The 26,917-nt window shown below is 42.2% G+C and overlaps 1 protein-coding gene and 1 pseudogene across 1 annotated transcript in view; both read right to left on the reverse strand.

The window, feature by feature from the left end:
* Positions 1-124: 124 nt before the first annotated feature.
* LOC123729589 (augurin-A-like) lies at positions 125-5,802 on the reverse strand (annotated as a pseudogene).
* Positions 5,803-22,184: 16,382 nt separating this feature from the next.
* LOC106581983 (cytoplasmic protein NCK2-like) overlaps positions 22,185-26,917 on the reverse strand; it is a 49,511-nt gene continuing 44,778 nt past the window's right edge. Inside the window, exon 4 of the mRNA XM_014164596.3 lies at positions 22,185-26,879. Coding sequence (XP_014020071.1) covers positions 26,685-26,879 — 195 coding nt within the window. The 3' untranslated portion in view covers positions 22,185-26,684. The remainder of the gene's footprint in view (positions 26,880-26,917) is intronic.

Here is a 26,917-nt window from a genome sequence, read left to right on the forward strand (position 1 = left end):
GTAGAGGAGGAGAAGGAGGTTCATTGGGGTTAGTAGAGGAGGAGAGAGAGGTTGATTGGGGTTATGGTAGTAGGTGTAAGGTAGAGGTTGCTGTTAGAAGTAGGGGAGATATAAAGAGAGAAGTTCAGTTTGGGGAGTAAGATTGCGAGCCTGTGGAGTTAGTAGTGGTCATAGTTGACGAGTTCTCGTCATAATGGTGCTGACGACCCTGATCGTTGGACCGTGCATGGTCCATCCAGTAGGACTTTCTGGGGAGGGAAAGAACACAACGACATACAGTTGAGGTCGGAAGTTTACATACACTTAGGTTGGAGTCATTAAAACTAGTTTTTTAACCACTCCACAAATTTCTTGTTAAAGGCAATGTTACCAAATGCTAATTGAGTGTATGAAAATTTCTGACTAGGAATATGATGAAAGAAATTAAAGCTGAAATAAATCATTCTCTCTACTCTTATTCTGACATTTCACATTCTTAAAATAAAGTGGTGATCCTAACTGACCTAAGACGGGGACTTTTTACTGTGATTAAATGTCAGGAATTGTGAAAAGCTGAGTTTAAAAGTATTTGGCTGAGGTGCATGTAAACTTCTGACTTCAACTGTATTTAGAACGCAACCTCAGCTCAACTCAAATGATCTTAAACATTGGAAAGGCGCCAGTAATATGGTGAAAATACTATTTTAGAGGGAAGGGTTAAGCAATTAACTTGTTTCTCATACCCATCAGATCCTTTCAGATCTACTAGAGTGCTTAGTGGGTAAGACAATATGGGGTGGATTTGGGATTCAGCAGATGTTGAGGAGATGACTCGAAGGGGATGGCTGGCACAGTATGTATAGGACAACATTGTTTAAATTGCCAAGGCTGTCGGAGCCAACAGCCAGAGAGGCAGGTCCAGGGAACAGGAAATGACACATACACAGGAAGTAATTAAAGCAATCCTACCAACTGACTTACAGGAGTTTTAAACCAAGGGGCCAGGCACGGTTTCGAAACTGCAGTTAACTGACGCCTGGCCCAGAAAGACAATTTCTATACACAGTCACATAGAGAAGTCAGATTTGAAAATTCCTAATAAGATACTATAGTCATCACCTTTGTGCACAAAACATCCATTGAATTATTCAAATGATTGTCACTGAGGCAGATTTTTTTTTCATCACTCACAGCCGAAGATATAACCACTTTATATTAAACATGTCTGCTATGTTTTTGGATGACGTGATGATGTCGTCGCTGCTCCCTGTGCGCACTGAGTGCTAGTGTGCATGTGATGTTACTCCAGTCTTCTCAGTGCTGTCTACTGTCTACAGAACTGAGGAGGAAACACAACTTTCTCCTTCATTTATTACTTTAATCCTAACATCTTTTTCTCAATTCCTACCTCTCTCAGAGCCAGCCTCAGACCCCCCATTCGGAAAGTATTCAGACCCCTTCCCTTTTTCCACATTTTGTTATGTTACAGCCTTATTCTAAAATGTTTTTTTTTTTTTAATAATCCTCATCAATCTACACACAATACCCCATAATAACAAAATGAAAACAGGTTTTTAGAATTGTTTTGCAAAAAAAAAAGAAACACCTTATTTACATAAGTATTCAGACCTTTTGCTATGAGACTCGAAATTGAGCTCAGGCATCCTGTTTCCATTGATCATCCTTGAGATGTTTATATAACTTGGAGTCCACTTATGGTAAATTCAATTGATTAGACATGATTTGGAAAGGCACGCACCTGTCTATGTAAGGTCCCACAGTTGACAGTGCATGTCAGAGCAAAAATCAAAGCCATGAGGTCGAAGAAACTTTCAGTAGAGCTCCGAGACAGGATTGTGTCGAGGCACAGATCTGGGGAAGGATACCAAAACATTTCTGCAGCATTGAAGGTCCCCAAGAACACAGTGGCCTCCATCATTCTTAAATAGAAGAAATTTGGAGCACGAAGACTCTTCCTAGAGCTAGCCACCCAGCCAAACTGAGCAATCGTGGGAGAAGGGCCTCTGACAGAGCTCCAGAGTTCCTCTGTAGAGATGGGAGAACCTTCCAGAAGGACAACCATCTCTGCAGCACTCCACCAATCAGGCCTTTATGGTAGTGTAGCCAGAATGACACATGACAGCCCACTTGGAGTTTGCCAAAAGGCACCTAAAGGACTCAGACCATGAGAAACAAGATTCTCTGGTCTGATGAAACCAAGATTGAACTCTTTGGCCTGAATGCCAAGCGTCACGTCTGGAGGAAACCTGGCACCATCCCTACGGTGAAGCATGGTGTTGGCAGCATCATGCTGTGGCAATGTTCTTCAGAGGCAGGGACTGGGAGACTAGTAAGGATCGTGGAAGAACCCAATCGAACATCTCTGGAGAGACCTGAAAATAGCTGAGCAGCGACGCTCCCCATCCAATCTGACAGAGCTTGAGAGGATCTGCAGAGAAGAATGACCATTGTGTTGTCGGCAAACTTAATGATGGTGTTGGAGTTGTGATTGCAGCAGAGATTTTGCGCCAGCCTGTCACTTCTTGGTCTAAAACACTCAATGGTCTCAGCATTCAAACTTTTATGTTTAGTGTGGTATAGCGTGATATAAGCAGAATTCAATATAATTCCAATGCAAGAACCCAAATGATGCCCCTGGGTATAGGTACATATCGGTATGTTTCATCATAGAAATAGATACATTCTATTATGGTTTTCTTGGTAGGCTATTGGTTTTCGTGGTTGTTAATGGAACTGTACGCATTGGAAACGTGATTATGGTAGGCTGGAATTGCTTCATTAATTACGTGGTTCAAATTTGATCCACAGAAGTGTATTGTGCCATATCACAAGGTGTTGCTGAGCAGCATGGTTTTCCATGCTTGAAGCAGGCCCATAGGCTTGTTTATATGGCAAGATAGCTGTGCATGGCTGCATCTCACTGTAGCAGGCTGTAGTCTGTTTTGGTTATTTGGATCTCCATTCGCCTTTTGTTTACTGCGTCTGTTTATTGTTAATGTAACTAGCCTAAGTATAGATTGTGTCATGCCTTTATCGATCTATTTAGTCTACTAGGCCTACTTGGTACCGCTGTTTTGTTCTGTTCTCATTCATTTGTTCGCATTCGCAGTTGTCAGTATTCTAAGCCAAACTACTACTCAGCATTTTTGTTTGCATGCATGAATAACTAGGCTACCACTTTCAGCATTTAGTTTGCATTATTTTGGTAAGATGGCTGTGTGTACGGAAGCATTCACATAGGGTAATTCATCTATTACAAACATCCTATCTTGAATCCTATATTCATTACCAAAATGGCCATGCTTTAGTGTGTAGGGCACTGTCCATTGTGCTGATACAGTGCAGTGGAGATAGGCTACATATTCCGCGCCAACCTGTCACTTCAAAGGCACTCAATGGCCTTGGAGTCTCTGCATTTTAACTATGTTCAATATAATTCCAATGCAAGAACCCCCCAAAAATGTAAACTGCCCCCTTAGTCACTTTATCCTGGCGCCGGGCCTGTCTACACCCATGGCAAAATGTATGGAATTGCAGGAAATTTACTTCAAAACAACAAAAATTCTCTCTGTCATCAAGAGGGGGGCCACTAAAATGTTTTGCAGAGTGGAGGGGGGGCCCCCAACTGAATATCGCTTAGGGCCCCCATATTGAATATTGAATTATGCTCTCTCATTTCCCCCTCTCTGTCTTTTTCTCTGACTTGTTTTTGCCAAAGCTTTTCTCCTTGGTCCTGGCGTTTCTTAAAATCTCCATCGAAACCATTGATCTGGAAGAAACATAGCTAGAGAGAAGAGAAAGCTTGAGAGTGTTTGCGTGTGTATGCACGTGCATGTGTGTGTATTCCAAGTGTTTCAGGCCCAGTGATGTCCATAGTATTGGAGGATAATTATCTCTCCTTTGAAAAGAGTCTCTGGGTCCTGCTGTGACAGGATCATCCTTCTACTCTTATCTAGTCTGATAACGATTATAAATTAGGCTGGACATTATCCCTTCCTCCCTTCCTCTATCTATCGATGTTATTATAATGTACAATCATGCTAAATGATTTGTTTTACCCTGTCCCATACTTTATCTAGCGCCAGGATTTTTTCCAACCTTGAGACCTGACCAGGATAAACTCCCTTTCATGGCTATAGCCTATGACAATGGCCCATAGTAGGGCCTATAGTTTTTCCTAGTCAGGTCCCAGGGACAGGATAAACTCAGGGCCCTACCCCATCCAACCCTCCTGTCCCCACTCACCGTCTCATCAAAGCCCATGTACATGAACTGCATGATCCACTGCTACACGTCTGGCCTGCTGCGGTCCCAGATGTTCCTCTTGGGCCTTCGTAGCTTGGCCAGGAACTCTTTGGCCTTGGCGGGAGCGACTGCCACTCCAGACTTAGAGGGAGTGCTACTGTTACCCACCACTGGGGAGAGGCGGAGAGGAGACATGGAAAGGGAGTAGAATGTAAAGTATGCACAGTGTATAATGTGTGTACGTAAAAGCTTTCTGTGAATATGACCATTTATTTTCTTCAGGATCTTGTGCTGCTCTCACTGAAAACATCTGATAAAGCTAGTCATTAGCGGCAGGTAGCCTAGTGGTTAGAGTGTTGGGCCAGTAACTGAAAGGTTGCAAGATCAAATCCCCGAGCTGACAAGGTAAAAATCTGTCGTTCTGCCCCTGAACAAGGCAGTTAACCAACTGTTCCTAGGCTGACATTGTAAATACGAATTTGTTCTTAACTGACTTGCCTAGTTAAATAAAGGTTACATTTAAAAAATTAGAACACTTAGTGGGCTTATTGAATAGCCTGAATCCCTTTAGCAAGGAGAGGAGACTGTACTATACTGTAAGCCCATTGTGATTATTGAGTTCGTTTGTGGTTTGATAAAGCACAACCCATTCAGTAGAGGCTTAACACACACGCACAAACAGCCAGAGATGGGGCACATGGTTGAGGTTATAGGAAATGATTTTCAGGTGTTTTGCACCAATCTAAGTTACTAATGAGCACTGAACATCAGCAGAGCAATTTCCCCGCTGAACTTTTCTCATCAGCCCAGCAGTTCTTTCACATTTAACAATGAGTCAGATGGTTGTCTGACTCATTGTTAAATGTGAAGGTGAGAGATCTGCCTGGTCTGCTATCTCATTTTCCCTCCTGTTTCTTCCTCCCTCTCACTCTTTCTTTCCCTACCTCTCTCTGACACTTCCCCCTCTTTCTCTCTTCTTCCCTCCCACTGCAACCCTTCTCGCAAAATGGTGGTATAGAGAACTAGAAAATACTTTTGAGGTGAAAGGGAAGAATCACCATGGCTAGTTATTCAGTAACACATGACATATACAGTAGAATCTACATTTCACTTATCTCCCAAGTCTGTTTTCAGCTGTCTGCCATGCTCGTCCCTTTCTCACACAAGAGAAAGAAACTCCTTATGCATTCAAGCATTATGTGAAATAATTAATCACTTTCCTTAAGTGACCCAGATACCTGATAAAACTTCCTAAAACATATCAACCTTCAAACGTGAGGTTCTTCACTATATGAATTAACACTTCAGTGTAGCAGATGTTACTGCAGAGGTTGTGTTCATCTATGTTCTGTTCCCTTCTGTATGCATTATCTAGTGGAGTAGAAGGTGTGGGGGGACAGAGCGAGACAGAAGGATAGTTGAAAGAAAAGACTTGAATAAGAAGAGAGCGAGAGGGAGACAAAAAAAGAGAGAAAGAGTTATCTCACCTGTGAGGGCCAGGAGTGTGAGCAGAGCAGTGAGCTCCACCAGCCTCCGATAAAGCCGCTGAGAAGCCATGATGTCCCCTTCGCGGTCGAATGTCGTTTACCCGAAAATCCAACCCACAGAAACGGGCCTGTCTGAAGTAGTTTTTTTTTCTCTCAATCGAATGTTCATGTGTGCCTGGGGTACTTTTCCATCCAGTAAGTACAGTAGCAGCAGTGAGAGAGAGGAATCTTAACTGTAACTGTTGTCCTCCCAACACAGTTTATACCAAAGGTGAACTTTCAATCCTGAGCCAGTTGATAAACCTCTGATCCTTGATGTGTGGCACATGGTAAATTGATTTCAGCCATATGGCTGGGGACGTTTCATATCCCCATCACTAAGAACAGTCCAGTGATTTGACAGAACTGGCAGGTGATAGCTGAGTTAAAATTGAGACTGTAGTGGTGGAATGAGTGAGGGAACTGCACTGTGGAAGTGAGTCTGACTATTAGGGCTGAAATCAATCAGTAGCGTGGATGATCAGTGTTATAGTGTGATTTATACCATTCTACAATGCAGATCTTCTGCGCTGCAGATTGAATCCAGCCTCTAGGGTTGTATTGATGGGTAGCCTACCTGGGGAAGCTGAACGAGGGGTCAATGGTGGAAAAAGTACCCAATGTTTATACTAGAGTAAAAGTAAAGAATAGTACCTTTATTAATAGGAAATGACTCAAGTGAAAGTCACCCAGTAAAATACTACTTGAGTAAGTCTAAAAGTATTTGGTTTTAAATATACTTATGTATCAAAAGTAAATGTAACTGCTAAAATATACTTAGGTATCAAAAGTAACAGTATAAATCATATAAAATTCCTTATAATAAGCAAACCAGACAGCACAATGGTTTTGTTTTTAAAATGTACAGATAGCCAGGGGCACATTCCAACACTCAGGTATAATTTACAAACTAAGCATTTGTGTTTAGTGAGTCCGCCAGATCAGATGCAATAGGGATGACCAGGGCTGTTCTCTTGATAAGTGTGTGAATTGGACCAGTTTCCTGTCCTGATAAGCATTCAAAATGTAAAGAGTACTTTTGGGTGTCAGGGAAAATGTATGGAGTAGAAAATACATTATTTTCTTTAGGAATGTAGTGGAGTAAAGGTTATCCAATTATATATAGTAAAGTACAGCTCCTCCAAAAAACGACTTAGGTAAAATACTTTATTGTACTACTTAAGTACTTTACACCACTGATGAGGTTCAACAACTGTAGGTCACCTTTAGGCCTCAGTGAGAAACTTTAGGTCAGAGTTTAGTGTGATACTGATGTGACCTTTGCAAGACATCTGTCAAGTTATGTAATTCATATGGACCTTTACATTTCATAATGTGGGTCTACTACACTCCAAAGACGTGGCTGTTATGTAAAATTCAATATCTTTTAGCTCAATCTCTTTCTTTGTCTCTTAAAATGATTCAAACAAATACCAGAGGAGAAGGTTCCATTGTCTGCTTTAGTTCAGAAGCCTATGTCCTCTTGTTGCCCTCTCTCTCTCTCTCTCTCTCTCTCTCTCTCTCTCTCTCTCTCTCTCTCTCTCGTCATAAATATGTATCTTTCCATTCCTGTCTCTGTTCTTGTCATTATACACACACCTTCACAAAAACATTTGCCAGCAGAAATGAGGCATCGGTTTGTGAAGACCCCTGTGAATATCCCTTTTATCTTTTCTATTAAATAACTCCTTTCATTCTAAAAATCCTTCCCAACTTTTCAAAGGTGAGACAGAGAACGACAACATCACAGCCACTGAATGCTAATTAAACCAGCACGAGTCCCAGTCAACTGTGGTAGGCCTAACTGATACTCAATCAGTCAATAGACAGCAAGCATTGCAGATGCAAACACACCAGACTGTCTGCTACGACTAATGTTAATAATAGGGCACTGACCTGTCTAGAATGGAGTATCAGAGATGCAGAAAATGGGGGGGGGGGGGGGGGGGGTAAAAAGTACCCAATTGTCATACTTGAGTATCAAAAGTAGAAATCATGTTAAATTGCTTATATTAGGCAAACCAGCCAGCACAATTATATATATATGTTTTGTTAACTTACGGTCAAAAATATAAATAGTAAAGTAAAGTGCAGGTACCCCAAAATATGACTTAAGTAGTACTTTAAAGTATTTCTACTTAAGTACTCTACACCACTGGTTTGGGAGCAGCAAACAGCAGCTCCTTGTCTTGCTATGGCTGGACAGGGACACAGGAAACTGGCACAGGGCTAAAGCATTCAGAAAAGTGCTACAGGATGAGGGATGGAGACAGTGGGGGAGAAGGTAGAGAGACACAAAGAGACGAGGGAGAAAGCCAGAGGGACGGAAGTGGAGAGAGAAGATAAAGGGACTGTAGAAAGAGATAGAAAGAAGGAATGACATCGACAGAGGGCAGAGAGCTAGACAGAGGAACGAGAAGTGGAGAGAGAAGATAAAGGGACTGTAGAAAGAGATAGAAAGAAGGAATGACATCGACAGAGGGCAGAGAGCTAGACAGAGGAACGAGAAGTGGAGAGAGAAGATAAAGGGACTGTAGAAAGAGATAGAAAGAGATAGAAGGAATGAAATCGACAGAGGGCAGAGAGCTAGACAGAGGAACGAGAAGTGGAGAGAGAAGATAAAGGGACTGTAGAAAGAGATAGAAAGAGATAGAAGGAATGAAATCGACAGAGGGCAGAGAGCTAGACAGAGGAACGAGAAGTGTCAGAGTCATATCCCAGTTTTTGTTGTTTCTTTTTCAGATGCAGCTTTATTAAGTGCTCGCCCTCTTTACAACAATGGTCTGAGCCAGACATAAACCCATCATACACAGTAACACAACAATAATCTGCCTGACTAGAGCTGCACTCCCTCCCTGTTCCCACACACATTCTCAAAACAAATAGTCAACAAAAGAAGGATGTGCAACCAGAAGTTTTAGACCATTCCCCCTGCTGCACTGTTCCTTTCTGCTGGTTTACCAACCCCCTTCCAATGCAGCCCCACTACCCTGCAGAGAGAAGGCACAGTCATGTGTGTGGATGTGTGCTAGTGAGTAAACAGCTTTACTAAAGATCTGCTTAGTATTCTGAAATCCCCCTGTAGTTACCTTTGTTATTCCTAAACTAAAAGCATGAGCTCCTCTCCTAGGGGTTGCGCTAACAGATCATGTGAATCTCCAGGCACATATTTCTATGCAGATGGAACAAATCCACCTGAGGGAAAACAGATGACCCTGGATTTGTGCGATAAAATACCTAATATTTTTTTCCTTTTCATTTATTACTGTAGTGAGATTGGAAACGTTTGGTTTGAATTACACACACACATAGGCCTGCACAAACCCACGCACACACGATAGATCACCTCCCATAAGCTGTGTGATACAGTAGTACAGCATATCTATGGCACATCTAGAGAACAGATAAAAGGATTACAGGAGGAGGAGAAAGGGCTGCACAGATGACAAAGAAAAGTAAATGAAAGGAGCGGAGGATGGCGTTTCATTAAACGCCGCTCCTTTCTTCACATCAAACCTCAACCTGACATTGGATTTGCCTCAAGTCTCCGTCCAACCACAGCACTTGCCTCCCGAAGAACAGTAAAGCTTGGGGGACACAGCAGCTTCGCTCCGGGGGGGTGAGAACTCCGCTCCGTTCCCAGTACACTGCACCATGAAATGAGATTCAGTGTTGTGGCAGAGGAGCAGAGAGGATTTCTGCTGTAGTACCGTATCACAACAGAGTTGGGAAAGTAGTCTTCTGATGAGGAGCTCTGTTGTATATGGACCCAGGGCCTGTGCATTCTGGAATAACACTGGGAACAGTTGGGAATAACTTCAGAAAATGACTTGGGAAGGAGGGGTCACTGGAAGGTCAGCGATCACAGGTGTGATGTATCGAGGTTGGATTATATACATGAATGACATGCAAATCAAACCATTTTCATATCTGTGCAGGGGCAAAAATGACTACTTCAAATCAGTATTCAAATCTCCTGTATCTGCTGTGTGCTTTCATCATCATTCATCAACACAACCAAAACAAATGTGTTTTGTCTGGAGCAGGGCGATTAAAGGGATTTCTTTATTGTTTTACAGAGGTCAAGTTTGTCATTGTCCACAGAATAGGGCCCTGTTCCAATTACATTCACTGAGCACTTCACTTCTTTACTTTTTTCACTTGAACTACTGATCTAGTGTGTTGGAGCAGTGATTACTTCAAGGCAGATGGGGGGAGGTTAAGGATGACATTAAGTTTGAATGATTCGGCTTTAGCCCGGTCCAACTCCATCTCCTTCTGTCTCTCCTTCCATCTCTGTAACTCTGCAAGGCTGGGCCAAGATAGGATATAGGTGGCAGATGTCCAACAAACTGTATTTCAGTTCTCCGTTCCTCTCAGAAGCCTAGAGGGACACAGCAGCACCTGTCTCCCCCCTGCTGTCCACCAGTATTACTCTCTAACCAACTCAATCAACACTGTGAAATTAGACTTCATCAAAGCCATGCCATGATCAGACTTTTTACATCAAAAAGTCAGGTTTCTGATGTACAAATCTGAATGTATGAGAATCAAACTGTTCAAAGATAATTACTTTGCAAACTTTTCTGCTTTGACTAAATAACAAAGAATTTTTTTATCAAACATCAATTTGTTTTAACAAGATTTATAGCATCAACTGTGTGTTCATGCATGCTTGATCCTAAACATTCCCAGGGTATAGTTTTATCAATGCAATGGTCAGACAATGGTGAAAAGGTGGTGATTTGAAATATTCTCTAAGGATTTTGTTTGACCCAAACTTTATTTTGCAGATTCTGCTGTGTCTTGGTCTGGGCTGTGGTAACCCAGGTTGCTGGCTATAAGTGGGCCCAGTAGGTTCTGGCCAGGTCCTGGATCCGGTCGTAACCGGCCTGGGCCGTCAGCTCCTGCATCCAGCCTGTTAAGTTGGGCATTTCACGTTTCGCCCTGCCTGGGGAAAAATGTATCAATCAGTCTAGCAAGCAAGCAATCAACAACCAATCAACAAATCAATCAAACATATCCATCCATCATCTTCATTTTCTCTCTTTGCTGATTCTTTCTTGGTTCACCTTTGCCTTCCTCTGTGGCACTCACCGTCTCTTCTGCTCCTGGTTAAGAGAGAGAGATGGGAAACGGAAAGAGTCAGACGGAAGTCAAAGTTCAGTGTTGTTCTATCAAAAGGACACTCTATGAGCGGGAGACTCAGAGGCGTTCGCCTACCTGTGAAACTGAGGAATCCCAGGAGTGTGAAGCAGACCAACATTGAGACACACAGACGAGGCTGAATCTATAGGATTTATTTTTGTCTTTGTTTATGATGCATCAAATACAGTGTACCTCCTCAGAGAGAGGAAGAACACAGTGGCCTCCATAATTTTTAAATGGAAGAAGTTTGGAACCACCAAGACTCTTCCTAGAGCTGGCCACCTGGCCAAACTGAGTAATCGGAAGGGCCTTGGTCATGAAGGTGACCAAGAACCCGATGGTCACGCTGACAGAGTCCCAGAGTTCCTATGTGGAGATGGGACAACCTTCCAGAAGGACAACAATCTCTGCAGCACTCTACCAATCAGACCTTTATGGTAAAGTGGCCAGACTGAAGCCACTCCTCAGTAAAAGACAAATGACAGCCTGCTTGGAGTTTGCCAAAAGACATGTAAAGACTCTCAGACCATGAGAAACAAGATTCTCTGGTCTGAATAAAACATGATTAATTCTCTTTGGGCTGAATGCCAAGTGTCACGTCTGGAGGAAACCTGGCACCATCCCTACGTTGAAGCATGGTGGTGGCAGCATCATGCTGTGGGAATGTTTTTCAAAGGCAGGGACTGGGAGACTAGTCAGGTTCGATGGAAAGATAAACAGAGCAAAGTACAGAGAGGTCCTTGATGAAAACCTACTCCAGAGCGCTCAGGACCTCAGACTGGGGCAAAGGTTCACCTTCCAACAGGAGTAGCTTCGGGACAAGTCTCTGAATGTTCTTTAGTGGCCCAGCCAGAGCCCGGACTTCATCCTAACTGAAGATCTCTGGAGAGATCTGAAAATAGCTGTGCAGCGACGCTCCCCATCCAACCTGACAGAGCTTGAGAGGATCTGCAGAGAAGAATGGGAGAAACTCCCAAAATACAGGTGTGCCAAGCTGGTAGTGTCATACCCAAGACTCGATGCTGTAATAGCTGCCAAAGGTGCTTCAACACTGTACTGAGTAAAGGGTCTAAATACTTATGTAAATCTGGAGTTGTTTTTATATAAATTTGCAGAAATGTTTAAAAAAAAACGGTTTTTGCTTTGTCCTTGTGGGGTATTGTGTGTAGATTGATGAAAAATCAATTTTAGAACAAGACTGTAATGTAACGAAATGGAAAAAGTCAAAGGGTCTGAATACTTTTCGATTGCACTGTATATTTAAAAACATTAACATGTAGTGTGTGTGTGTGTGTGTGTGTGTGTGTGTGTGTGTGTGTGTGTGTGTGTGTGTGTGTGTGTGTGTGTGTGTGTGTGTGTGTGTGTGTGTGTGTGTGTCTATCAGTTCCACATACATGTCAGTACATACACACAACACACAACAAGTAGGTCATATGGGGGAGAGGCCTTGTGTCTGGAGGTGTGGCTTTATGTGTTTTTTGATATGGAAGGGAGTTCCCTGCAATCATGGCTCTGTATAACACTGTATGTTTTCTTGAATTTGTTCCCGACCTGGGGACTGTGAAAAGACCCTTGCTGGCATGTCTGGTGGGGTAAGTGTGTGTGTCAGTGCTGTGTGTAAGTTGACTATGCAAACAATTTTGAATTTCCAACACATTCATGTTTCTTATAAAAACAAGAAGTGATGCAGTCAGTCTTTCCTCAAAAAAAAAAAGCCCTCTGATTAAAATGAGGAACAAGATGCACCGCTCTGTTCTGGGCCAGCTGCAGCTTAACTAGGTCTTTCTTTGCAGCCATATGACTGGACGAGAGATAGGGGGGAGAGAGAGAGAGAGAGAGAGAGAACATTTCCTGACAAAATGTCAAACATGTAAATGATTATTCAAGGTTTCAAGACCTCTCTGATGAGAATAGGCTACCCGTCCTGTTGAGGGAGGACGCAGAGAGCTGTGGCTTGGCAGCGCACTACATTCCTGCCTGCCATAAGATGAGGGACAGTGTCTGACAGACCAACCAACCTGCACATGTCCTCTATGCTTATTGTTCAACATGTGGTTATTTTGACCCTTGATTATTGTTGTTACTGTTGTCCCATTGACATCCCATTATTATGGTAATATTGTAAATCTCCAAAGTAAGCTTGTTACACTGTTATGTCATTCCAATAAAGCAAATTGAATTGAGAGAGAGAGGGAGAGAGAGAGAAAATAGAGAGACAATAGACAGTGAGTGTGTCAGAGAGTGGGAGAGAGAGAGAGAAGAAAGACAGAAGGGAGAGGGAGTGAATGCACTGAAAAGAAAAAGCCTGCAAAGCAAATATTACTGCCAGATATGTATATGATTGCCATAGCCTGAGGGACATCCCATAACCATTAATTCCCTGAAGTATTTACATTGTATATAACTTACAAGTAATACATAGTGTAGCCATCATCCATGTACATTTTGTTGTTTATTTATTAACCATTCTTTCTTTTTCTTTTTATAATCATATTTCTATTTAATTAATGACCGAAGATTGTATACATGATTCAAATCAAATCCTATCAAATTGTATTTGTCACATGCGCTGAATACAACAGGTATATAGACCTTACAGTGACATGCTTACTTACAAGCCCCCAACCAACAGTGCAGTTTCAAAATAATATGGATAAGAATAAGAGATAAAAGTAACAATTAATTAAAGTGCAGCAGTAAAATAACAATAGCTAGACTATATACAGGTGGGTACCGATACAGAGTCAATGTGCGGGGGCACCGGTTAGTTGAGGTAGTATGTACATGTAGGTATAGTTATTAAAGTGACCATGCATAGATGACAACAGAGAGTGGCAGTGGTGTGGAGAGGGGAGGAGAGAGGCAGCACTGCAAATAGTCTGGGTAGCCATTTGACTAGATGTTCAGGAGTCTTATGGCTTGGGGGTAGAAGCTGTTTAGAAGACTCTTGGACCTAGACTTGGTGCTCCGGTACCGCTTGCCGTGCGATAGCAGAGAGAATAGTCTATGACTGGGGTGGCTGGAGTCTTTGACAATTTTTAGGGCCTTCCTCTGACACTGCCTGATATAGATGTCCTGGATGGCAGGAAGCTTAGCCCCAGTGATGTACTGGGCCATTCGCACTACCCTCTGTAGTGCCTTGTGGTCGGAGGCCGAGCAGTTGCCATACCAGGCAGTGATGAAAACAGTCAGGATGCCCTCGATAGTGCAGCTGTAGAACCTTTTGAGGAACTGAGGACCCATGCCAAATCTTTTCAGTCTCCTGAGGGGGAATAGGTTTTGTTGTGCCCTCTTCACAACTGTCTTGGTGTGCTTGGACCATGGTAGTTTGTTGGTGATGTGGACACCAAGGAACTTGAAGCTCTCAACCTGCTTCACTGCAGCCCCATAGATGAGAATGGGGGCGTGCTCAGTCCTCTTTTTCCTGTAGTCCACAATCATCTCCTTTTTGTTTTGAATTGATGATGATGATTATATGTACTATTATTATTGCTACTGAAAATAACTGTATTTCATTATCCTCATTGCATTGTACTGTATTTACTGAATTGCTGTACCACTATACTGCTTTGGCAATATCTACAAATTGTATGTCATGCCAATAAAGCAATCTGAATTTGAGACAGAGAGAGAAAGACAATAGACTGTGAGTGTGTCAAAGAGAGAGAGAGTACACTATCACATTTCAGGTAAGACCTAAATGCAGACTGTGTTGAAGTAACTATGTTTATTACAGCAACAGGGGCAGGCAAACGACAGATCAAAGGCAGGCAGGGGTTGATAATCCAGAGTAGTGGGGCAATGGTACAGGACGACAGGCAGGCTCAGGGTCAGGTCAGGCAGAGATCGGTAATCCACAGTAGTGGGGCAATGGTACAGGACGACAGGCAGGCTCAGGGTCAGGTCAGGCAGAGATCGGTAATCCACAGTAGTGGGGCAATGGTACAGGACGACAGGCAGGCTCAGGGTCAGGTCAGGCAGAGATCGGTAATCCAGAGTAGTGGGGCAAAGGTACAGGACTGCAGGCAGGCTCAGGGTCAGGTCAGGCAGAAAAGGTCAAAACCGGGAAAAACAGGAAGAATCAATAGACAGGAACAGAGGGAAAAACGCTGGTAGGCTTGACGGAACAAAACGAACTGGCAACAGACAAACACAGAACACAGGTATAAGTACCCAGGGGGTAATGGAGAAAATGGGCGGTGGAGACAAGCCCAAGGACAGGTGAAACGGATCAGGGCGTGACATACACAGCCAGTCCAGAACTCTTCACACTTTGTATCCAGACGGGCCCTTGACACCAGCCGACTGCAGTATTGGAAGATTCAACAGATTTATGAATCTGTTTATTTACTTTGTGGGGAAAGAGAAAGAGCCAACAGACTGGGTGAGACACAGAGACCAGACATACACACAGAGACTGGCACGGATCATGAGAGAATAGATAGGAAACTAAGCATCCTGCCATTTCTCTCTTCTATCTGGTCTGTCAGAAGACTGTTTACTGCCTTTAGGAGACGCTGGCACCAGGATGTCAGCCTGAGACTTAGACAGAGCCATTGTTTAGAAGTTCAGACCAACGTTGCTCAAACTAACCCTGCCAGGGCTGGTGGGCTGCAGTCTTTAACTCCAGCCAAGCAGTAGCCTGCCTGATGATACTAATCAATGAATCATAGTCTTCATTCAAGGCTTTGAGTGCTTGGCTGGTATTTAAATTGGTGTTAAATAACTCTTTAATGATTCATTGAACTGTTTTATTAGGCTTTTGGACACATTGCAAGAAGCATTTGTACAGAGATGGCGAGTGGCGACCATGAGATAGTCAGGTGAAGGTGATCCGTTTAGCATTCCCTCTCTTTACTAAAATATGCCTCTTAAATAGGAAAGAACTTGACTCTAAAGTTAAGAAATAACTGAAACGTTATGTTGGCAACTGCATGTTATGGCAAATACTAGATCAAGAAATAGAGAAACAAAAATAACAAAACAACGTGGCCATAGACCAAGTAGCTGCTGACTCGACTAACGTGAGTTTAGAGACAATTTGCACTGGCAATAAGAAACTGTCTAAGCAGATGAAGAAAATATCCAACGATGTCAACAGAAATCTTGTCTTAGGTATTCAGCATTCTCTGTGTTGCTATACAACCTCCACTGTCACACCTGTTGTCTTTACAGGTCTGTATATCTGATATTTGATTGGAGGTTAACTTTACAGTAATGCGATTGGTCAACAACTCAGATTTTGAATCCCTTACAACTTAGATGTTATAAAACGGTCTTCATTGCCTCTCTCTCTTTTTTGTTCCTGAACTGCTGTGGTGAGAGATACTCTTTCTTTCTTTAATTCTCTCTCTCTCTCTCTCTCTCTCTCTCTCTCTCTCTCTCTCTCTCTCTCTCTCTCTCTCTCTCATATGAGCTATGGCTCAAGCCATGGTTTCTTTGTCTCCATCTCTCTCTGACCATGCTTAGAATAATGCCTTGTAATGCTTGTTAATGTTTTGTAGCTTAAACGTATGCCTTGTATAATGTTAAATGGAGTCAGATAAAGATGATTCATGTAATGTACTAATTGCTTAGTGTTATTACGAGTCACATGTGAGGTATATATAATATCTTACATATCAAATATTACCCCACTACATTATTGACCCTGAGAGGGCTAACTTCTTCCTTTCCTTCTGCAAAAAAAAGAAAACAAGAGGTAGGCCTATCACGCTGGCCAGGACAAATGATCAATATAGGCCTATACTTTAGAAGTGTTTCATCTGTCTCAGAACCAGCCCTAGACAGGACACTTTAATAAGAAATACTATATTTACTTCACAAACACTAATTATAGTAGTTGACTGCACAGAGTATGGACACATAGTACTGACATTCACTCCGCAGTGGTTGGGATGGGTATGGGAGCTGAATACACAGCTGATGATTCTTCAAAAACATTTATAATAATACAATTGGTCTCCAAGATACAAATAACTCTATTATAATGATTGGGGACTACAATACAATTTGAAGTACGTCAATGGAACGTAAAGGCAATCATACTACCAACTATCACCCTCTGGTGCTCAGAGATTACGAATATTAAGGACATTTGGAATCGATGGATATTTGGAGGCTTAAAAACCTATGTCTCTAAAGATACATTTTCAGGAGGCTTAATCAAGCTAGTCAAATTGATTATTTTCTGGTATCCTTTTCTATGGTGCCAAAAGTGAAAAGAGTATGGATTGAGGATCGAATGCTATCAGAACAACAGCTTATAGCCCTCCATGTAAGTATGACAGACATTCCACGAGGGCGGGGATATTTGACCAGGATTTATTGACTGACACTAAATAAAATCTAAGGAATTCATAAGACTTTTCTTGCACAATACAGGTTCAGCGGACCCACTTATCATATTGGATGCCTGTAAGTGTGCCTTTGGAGGCCATTCAATTCAATTTCATCCCAAAAACAAAAACGGTCAACAGAGAAAAGACACAGTAGAAATAGGATATCTAACATTACACATCAATGGTGTAGATAAATGTACTACAGAAGCAGTGGATAAACTAGACACAAAAAAAAGGAGTTTGAGGAACTTATTCATAAAAGATCGGGTTTCATTTATCGAAAAAACAGAGCAAATCCGATGAAGAACGGCAAAAAATTCACCACGTTTTTCCTAAATCTTCAATATAGAAACGTGACCAAAAATAACCTACAAAAAATTGTTACAAACAATGGAGATATCCTTCTCACCAACAGAGATTTTCAATGAGGAAGTAAAACATTTTAAACAAATGTTCTCGTCAAGTTCTTTCAAACTCACTTGACGATAAGTTTTGTGACATCCTTCTCCCCAAAAATCATGTTAAACCATTTGCGACACCCAATTATTTTTGTGATGTCCTAATTACACATGACAAACTATGGCTGGCAATTTATTCTTTTCAGATGGGGAAAATTCCTGGTTTTGATAGCATTTTAATAAAGATATATCAAACTTTATATGAACTACTGAAATATCCATTAGTATCATGTTTTAATTACTCATGTATAAATGTCAAACTGTCAGACACACAAAAAGAGGGACTGATCTCTAATTCTGAAGCAGGAGCCAGGGGGGCAATACAAAGACCCAGTCTCTTAAAAATAAAAATTGAGGCCGCTCACCAATGTTCCCTCTAATTTTCTTCCGCACTGAGCAAATTTCTGGTCGGCTCAGCACAAACTTGAACGTTGTGAAAATTCTGTGCAACATCCAGCACACGATTACTGTGTACACTGAGGCTGTACCCTCTTTAAGTAACAGTTTTAATAGTGGCCAAGTAGGCTACTGTGGCTATTTGATCCTAATGTATGCCTATCTGAGTTCTCTACCATCAAAAACAATGGAGAAAATGCATCCCATAACATTTTAACATGGAAATAACAGTTCTATCATTCAGCCTACAGTAGCAGCCAATGTGTGGTGTTCAATGTAGGCCCACATTCCATTAGACTTTTGAAAAAAACAACACGCAGGGCTTGACATTAACCTGTTTATCCACTTGTCCTTCAGACGAGGTAACTGAACATTTTGTTTTGTTGTTTGATGCAAGAAACCACGTAATAAATACAAATAAAATGCATTATTATTCCCATACCATTATTACAGAGAATCAGACAAATTATGCTACCCCCTGCCTATTTGCTACTTAGCTTATTCAAGCCTGTCTCAAAATAAAACACTGCCCCTTTAAGACAAAAAAAAACATCTTTATCTGACTTTCTTTTCAAAGAAGTCTAGAAATGTACACGTTTTGTACTCTTATAGGAAGCAAACACTGCCTTATTGTTGAATACAAATGATCTATAACTGGGCTAATAACTCACTAACAAAACTATTAACAAAATGTGCACACATGGCTACATGCAGATCTCGCTTTGATCTCAAAACAAGCGCATCTACTCAAGACCGCTTATGCTGTAAACAGTCCAGTTCAGAGTAAATGGAACAGATCCATATATAGCAATGACCTATTTGCATATAAGCCTACTGCAGCTCTGATTGGTTATGCCGCAATAGAATACTACTCCGATGCGCTCTGCCTTCAATAAAATCTCTTGAGTAGTTTGTTTTGCATAATAAGTCTTGCATAGTTTGTTTTGTTTCGGTATGTTGCACTGAAAGTGGCTAATATTGCATTGATTCGATCATAATTGCCACAGTAAAGGGAAACGTTGATAGTGTTAACTAAGGGGGAAAACTCTAGAAAGTTGAGAGGAGTAGAGAGTGTAGATGCGAGAAGGAATTAGCTATATATACAACAAGCAAGATGATCATGCTGTTTGTATGTGGCTGCTAACTCTGTATTTGCGTGTGATCAAGGGTGTATTCATTCCACCAGTTCTGTGGAAAAAAGTTTCTTAAACAGAGAAAACGGAACAAAACGGGGATAAACGTACCTGAATTTGTCCAATATAAACTCTAATTTGTAACTGTCGGACTAATAATTAAAACTTAGATCAGCTAGATGCAGGCAAGAGTGTGCAAGGTGGTATTGAATGTGTCACTCTGTCACCTTGATTACTCAAATTTCTCTCTCAACCTGTTGTAGCAACCTCATGATGGCTATAGGGAAAATGTTTATATCATGTAGTAGCCTAAACCTATCGCTGTTACATTTAACTGGGTGAATGGAATATGAATGACAGTCATCCAATATGCTGTAATAGAAATAAGGCCATGCTCACAAAAAAGATGATCATCCTCCCTCATCTTAAACAGCATCAACCGCCACCGTTACACACATTCACACAACTCAGGGCCTGTATCATTTGTGTGTTTGTTTCACCCACTCCTCCTCACCAGACAGCCACTGTGTGATGTTTTGCTGGTGAAGGATTTGCTCAGTGTAATGTGAACAGTCTGTCTGGCCAAGCCTTTCCCCTAGAGATCAAGCTGCAAGGACTAACACAACACACTCCCTTACTCAGCAGATACTCCTGTTCCACACTGCAGCAATAACACTAGACTGCCAATCACCTCTCCACCTCTCATAGCAAACCTGAATGAAATAAAATTCAATTCACGTCTGTCCTTAACTCCATTAGACAGGTCATTACCAATGGATCATGTATTCATCAGGATTAACAAAGTTTGGCTGTCTCAGAGACCAGTGTACTGGACTTTCTGTAATGAATGTCCTTTTTGCTTTACCCTTCACCAGCACCCTCTAATCTAATGTATGGATCATGTGTTTATAGATCAGTATGACATGGAAGTTAATAAAGTAAGTTAATAGGAAACTTTAGACATTTTAGAGCTTTTCCATAGGAAGAAATCTCTTTCAGATAAAGGACCAGTGCCCTCTATGGGAGATTCAGGGGTAGGGAACATTACGTCCTCTTATTTCCTGCCTTCTACCGTTTTCTGATCCACAATCCTCTTCTCTCTTCTCCTCGTCGTTCATCCTCTTCTTTCATCCCTTGCCTTCTCACATCCCCTCCGTCTCACTCATCCTCTCCTCCCCCTTCTCCTTCCACCATCCTTTCTCCTCCCCTCCCCATCCTCTCCTCCTATCCTCTCCTCCTCCTTCCACCATCCTCTCCTTCGCTCCTCCACTCCCTTCCACCATCCTCTCTTTCTCTCCTTCCTCTCCTCCTTCCACCATCCTCTCATTCTCCTTCCCCTCTCCTCCTTCCACCATCCTCTCTCCCCCATCCACCATCCTCTCCTTCTCTCCTCCCACCATCCTCTATCCTTCTCCCCGTCCACCATCCTCTCCTTCTCTCCTCCCACCATCCTCTCTCCTTCCCTCCTCCCACCATCCTCTCCTTCCCTTCCACCATCCTCTATCCTTCTCTCCTTCCACCATCCTCTCCTCTCCTCCCCCTCCTCCTTCCACCATCCTCTCCCCCACTTTCTCTTAATGTGGGGATTTACCTGCTGTAGTGAGAGTACCTGCTGTTGTTACAGTAACGTTTTGTTTTTGAAAGGAAGCTTCAATTTCACCCCATGTTGACAACTAGCAAACCCTTAATCCATGTCTGACAAGGTTGTGGGTGTCAGTGTAGAAAAAGGTTGTCTAGTCTGTTCATTTACCCTTTCACAATCATCAACATAATTTGTACTGATGATGGGGGCTGACACCGTGTCTGTGAGGGAGCTACAGTATTAGTCATATACTCTGATCAGACTGAGGCAAGCGAGTCCAATCAATCAGTCAAGCTGCATGTTGATCCGTGGCAGACAGTGTCAGTCCATTATCGATTGGCCTGAGTCAATCGGCAGCCAGCCAGACTGCATTTAAACAGCCAGACAGATCTATGATGATAACCAGAGCCATGTATTTAGAGTTCAGCCAACCTATCCTTTTTTATATTGCTATAATCTGATTCACCAGTAAGCAAAATCAGTAATTTTCTGGATGTTGTGTGTAAATACTTAACGTGTGTAAATATTTCTATGAACATAAGATTCAACAACTGAGACATAAACTGAACAAGTTTAACAGACATGTGAGTAATGTGTCCATAGGCGACATTGTTGCCGGTGATGTCTGGTGAGGACCTACCTTACAACAGGCCTACAAGCCCGCAGTCCAGCCTCTCTCAGCCTATTGCGGACAGTCTGAGCACTGATGGGATTGTGCGTTCCTGGTGTAACTCAGGAAGTTGTTGTTGCCATCTTGTACCTGTCCCACAAGTGTGATGTTCGGATGTACCGATCCTGTGCAGGTGTTGTTACACGTGGTCTGCCACTGCGAGGACGATCAGCTGTCCGTCCTGTCTCCCTGTCTTAGGCATCTCACAGTACAGACATTGCAATTTATTGCCCTGGCCACATCTGCAGCCCTCATGCCTCCTTGCAGCATACCTAAAGCATGTTCACGCAGATGAGCAGGGACCTTGGGCATATTTCTTTTGGTGTTTTTCAGAGTCAGTAGAAAGGCCTCTTTAGTGTCCTAAGTTTTCATAATTGTGACCTTAATTGCCTACCGTCTGTAAGCTGTTAGTGTCTTAACAACCGTTCCACAGGTGTGTGTTCATTAATTGTTTATGGTTCATTGAACAAGCATGGGAAACAGTGTTTAAACCCTTTACAATGAAGATCTGTGAAGTTATTTGGATTTTTACGAATTATCTTTGAAAGACAGGGTCCTGAAAAAGGGACGTTTTTTTTTTATTGCTGAAGTTTGTATTTTTCAGTCATGATTCTATGGAGAAATTGACTGCACATGCATTCTCAATGAAGGAAGCGTCACATGACAATAATATAGAAGAGCCAACTGAAGAGTGCAACAGAATATTTATTATTGCTCCCATCTGTCACATGGACTTACGTTAGCATTTTCAAAAGCTTTAAAACTGTCAGCGATGATGTTCAAAGTAGTCCAACCTACAGAATAAACCATCAGGCCACTTCACCTACAATAACATTCTCAGTAATGGTTACACATTTGTATTTTTTCTTGCTATGACTGTGATATGTTTATATACCTTGGTTGAACGCTATGACTGTCAGTCGCTCTGGATTAGAGTGTCTGCTGAATGACCAAAATGTAAACGTAAAAACAAACACTTCTAAAGCATACTGGTATTATTCAAATGAACTCCGACACATACAAGTACAAATATGGTCGGTGCGGACCAGATCCAAATCTGAACAATTCATAGATGCCTGGGCTGTTTCACAAGGTTGAACTTCACATTACAGTACAGCAGTTTAGTACAGTAGAGCACAGTACAGTATGGTACAGGACAGTCAAGTTTTATTCAGTAGAGTAGATTACAGTAGAGTACAGTTTAATTCAGTAGAGTACATTACAGTACAGTACACAGTACAGTAAAGAACAGTATAGTACAGTTTAGTTCAGTAAAGTACATTAGAGTCAAGTAGGGTACAATACAATACTGTACTCTACTTGTCTTTACTGTACAGTGGACAATGGACATTGAAATCAAGGCCAGTCCAGACCGGACCAAATCTGAACCAAACAGATGTCTATGATTAGTTCCAATTTGGTCCGGACCAAGAATCAACGTCCTTGGACAATGAAATGAAAGCTGGTCCAGACTGCACCAAAAAAATATGATCCCAAAAAATATGGGCAAAAGACATCGCTATCGGTAAGTGGGAAGTGTAGGCCTATACTTGTTCACTACAGTACTCCCCACAAATCTAAAAGGAGGATCCGTGGAATTCTGGGCTAGTAGGAGATTTCACCATATTGCTTAGGCTACCAGTCATGATGTTTCAAGGTCATAGCTGCCAACCCATTTCTGACACCAATGTAGCGACAGACAAACCCAGGTCGTGGCATGAAAGGCAAACACCATACTGGACCAATCATACACATCTATACTTGGGCCAAATCAAGGCCAATCCGAACCAATCACAGATGTCTTTTTGGGTCAAATCAAGGCCAAATATAGACGACAAATCAAGGCCAGTCCGGACAGCACCAAAAAAAAGACCAGCGGTCCAGACAAGACAAAAAAATACATCGCCTAATGCTTAGTGGCAGTTACATAGCATGATTTAAATATTTCCCATGTAATGTTAATGGGGCGCCAACATGGTTGAAATAGAACGTAATAGTGTCGTGTAAATGCATCATAATGCAGAAACCTCAATGGCCCAACCATAGAATTAGGAATTTAATAGGATCTCTATAGGCCCAACTAGGTAAATACATGGCTCTGATGGTAACTACAGGGGACAATAATAACATGTTGTATCCATCCACTCCCAGAGACCAGCAGCAATCACCACTTGTCACACAGTACAACATCTGAGACAGAAAGCGTAGACGCTGCCACACAGCCCATGATTTGAGTTATTCTGCAAAAACTTTTATTGAACAAAAGTATTATAATTCTCACCGCGTCATTAGCGGCACAGTCCCGTAGGTTGGATCGAAATGATTCATATTACGTACCTCATCTTCTTCTGAATATATACATACAGTGGGAACAAGAATGAAATAACAATGCTCAATAACATTCAGATATATCAACTCATAAAAGCTGAGAACCCCATGATCGATACATTGGTAAACAGACGCAGAGAACAAAAAGTAAATAAAAACAGTCTAAGTACTCTTGAATTAGTGCCTGCCATCAGCTACATAAACACATACAGTGCATTCAGAAAGTATTCAGACCCCTTGACTTCTTTCACATTTTGTTCAGTTACAGCCTTATTCTAAAATTGATCAAATATATAAATCCTCAATCTACACACAATACCCCATAATGACAAAGCGAAAACAGGTTTTTAGAAAAGTTTGCAAATGTAATACAAATAAAAAAACAGAAATACATTATTGCATAAGTATTCAGACCCTTGCTATAAGACTCAAAATTGAGCTCAGATGCATCCTGTTTCCATTGATCATCCTTGATGTTTCTACAACTTGATTGGAGTCCACCTGTGGTAAATTCAATTGATTGGACATGATTTGGAAAGGCACACACCTGTCTATATAAGGTCCCACAGTTGACAGTGCATGTCAGAGGAAAAAAAAGCCATGAGGTCAAAGGAATTTTCCGTAGAGCTCCAAGACAGGGTTGTGTCGAGGCACAGATCTGGGGAAGGGTACCAAAAAATTACTGCAGCATTGATTGTCCCCAAGAACACAGTGGCCTCTATCATTCTTAAATAGAAGAAGTTTGGGACCACAGACTCTTCCTAGAGCTGGCCGCCCGGCCAAACTGAGGAATCGGGGAGAAAAGCATTTGTCGTGGAGAGACCAAGGACCCGATGGTCCCTCTGACAAAGCTCCAGAGTTCCTGTGGAGATTGGACAACCTTCCCGAAGGAGAACCATGCAGCACTCCACCAATCAGGCCTTTATGGTAGAGGCCAGATGGAAGCCCCTCAGTAAAAAGGCACATGACAGCCAGCTTGGAGTTTGCCAAAAGGCACCTAAAGACTCTCAGACCATGAGAAACAAGATTCTCTGGTCCGATTAAACCAAGATTGAACTCTTTAGCCTGAATTCCAAGCATCATGTCTGGAGGAAACCTGGCACCACCCCTACGGTGAAGCATGGTGGTGGCAGCATCATGCTGTGAGGATGTTTTTCAGCGGCAGGGACTGGGAGACTAGTCATCATCAAGGGAAAGATGAACAGAGCAAAGTACTGAGAGATCCTTGATGAAAACCTGCTCCAGAGCGATCAGGACCTCAGACTGGGGCGAAGGTTCACCTTCCAACAGGACAACGACCCCTAAGCACACAGCCAAGACAATGCAGGAGTGGTTTTGGGACAAGTCTCTGAATGTCCTTGAGTGGCCCACCCAGAGCCCGGATTTGAACCCGATCAAACATCTCTGGAGAGACCTGAAAATAGCTATGCAGCAACACTCCCCATCCAACCTGACAGAGCTTGAGAGGATCTGCAGAGAAGAACGGGAGAAACTGCCCAAATACAGCTGTGCCAAGCTTGTAGCATCATACCCAAGAAGACTCAAGGCTGTAATCGCTGCCAAAGGTGCTTCAACAAAGTACTGAGTAAAGGGTCTGAATACTTATGTAAATGTGATTTCAGTTTTTTATATTTAATACATTTACAACAATTTCTACAACCCTGTTTTTGCTTTGTCATTATGGGGGTATTGTGTGTAGATTGATGAGGGGAAAAAATTATTTAATACATTTTAGAATAATATTGTAACGTAACAAAATGTGGAAAATTCAAGGGGTCTGAATACTTTCCGAATGCACTGTATATAACTTTGAGAGTAAAACGCCTGAAGACCTGATCTTCATTGGTAAAAAAACAGCACTAGGGCCGGGGAGTAAAGTGAGTGAGTAAGTACAGTAAGTGTAGTGTAGAGCTGGAGACACTCAAATAGAAGTAGTGTAGAGCTGGAGCCAATAGAACATCAGAACAGTAAGTGTAGTGTAGAGCTGGAGCCAATAGACTAGCAAAACAGTAATGCTGCTTTTGGACTGTAACACCAGCGTTACACTAGATAGTGTATACAGACTAATGTTATACTAGGGAAATTATGTTTCCATAGCTAGGGCTGACAATGAAGATTTGTGAAGAACAGAATAAACAACCTCTGCATAATCAAAACAGTTGCTTTGTCAGAAGGTGCTAAAGTTCAGTTAGCCATTTATGTAAATGCCAGCTGAAAAGTACCTGTGGCCTGTTATTGGCCCCAAATGAGAGCAGGTCCGCCGGAGCCATGGCCCAGAAAGACACGGGTGCCGGCCTGAGTTGAGGGAAACAGAAAAGTCTGAGCCTTGTGGGTAAAACACGGGTGAATCCTGACTGGAAATGTGCCATAAGTGTAGTGTAGAGCTGGAGAGAATAGAAGAGTAAGTGTTGTACATTGACAGACATTCAAATTCTCCACTCTTTTCAATTCTCTCTCTCCTACTTCTCCTCAATGATAGAGGGATGAAGAGGAGGTAGAGGTGGAAGAAAATGACTACAGTTCTGAGGAGGATGAAGGTGGAGAAGAGGAGAAAAGGCAAAAGAGGGTGTTTACAATGGTCACTTAGTGAAGTCATTATTTCCTTTAGAAATCATCGGAACCTCTGGAGAGGGTTTTAAATTAGATACAAAAATGTGTGAATTCCAAACAAACAGAGAAAACCCAAAACCAAAGAAAGGAAACAGAACCAAGACCAGCTATGTGACTAGGCTAAAACAGACTAAGTTATCTCCCCAAGTTCAGCATGTTGAGGACTGCTGGGATATGGGCATTTGGTGGAGTGCGTATGTGTGTGTATATGCATGTCTGAGTGCCTATGTGTGTATATGTATGTGTGTCACAGCAGCGGTTTGACCAGGTAGAGCTTGTCTCCGTGTTGGCTGGTGAAGATGGGGGCTTTCTTGTAGTGTTCCACCAGTTCATCAATGGAGCTGAACCTGCGCTGGCCGATACAGTACACCTCCTCTGAACACTGCACCTTGAAGTGCTTGTTCTTCCCAGGCGCCTTCAGAGAGACAGAGAAATCACTGGGCTAGAGGGAGAAAAAGGGAAAGTCAGTTCATTTACTCA

The sequence above is a fragment of the Salmo salar genome, chromosome 21 (assembly GCF_965601325.2).
Source record: "Salmo salar chromosome 21, fSalSal1, whole genome shotgun sequence".
Taxonomy (NCBI): domain Eukaryota; kingdom Metazoa; phylum Chordata; class Actinopteri; order Salmoniformes; family Salmonidae; genus Salmo; species Salmo salar.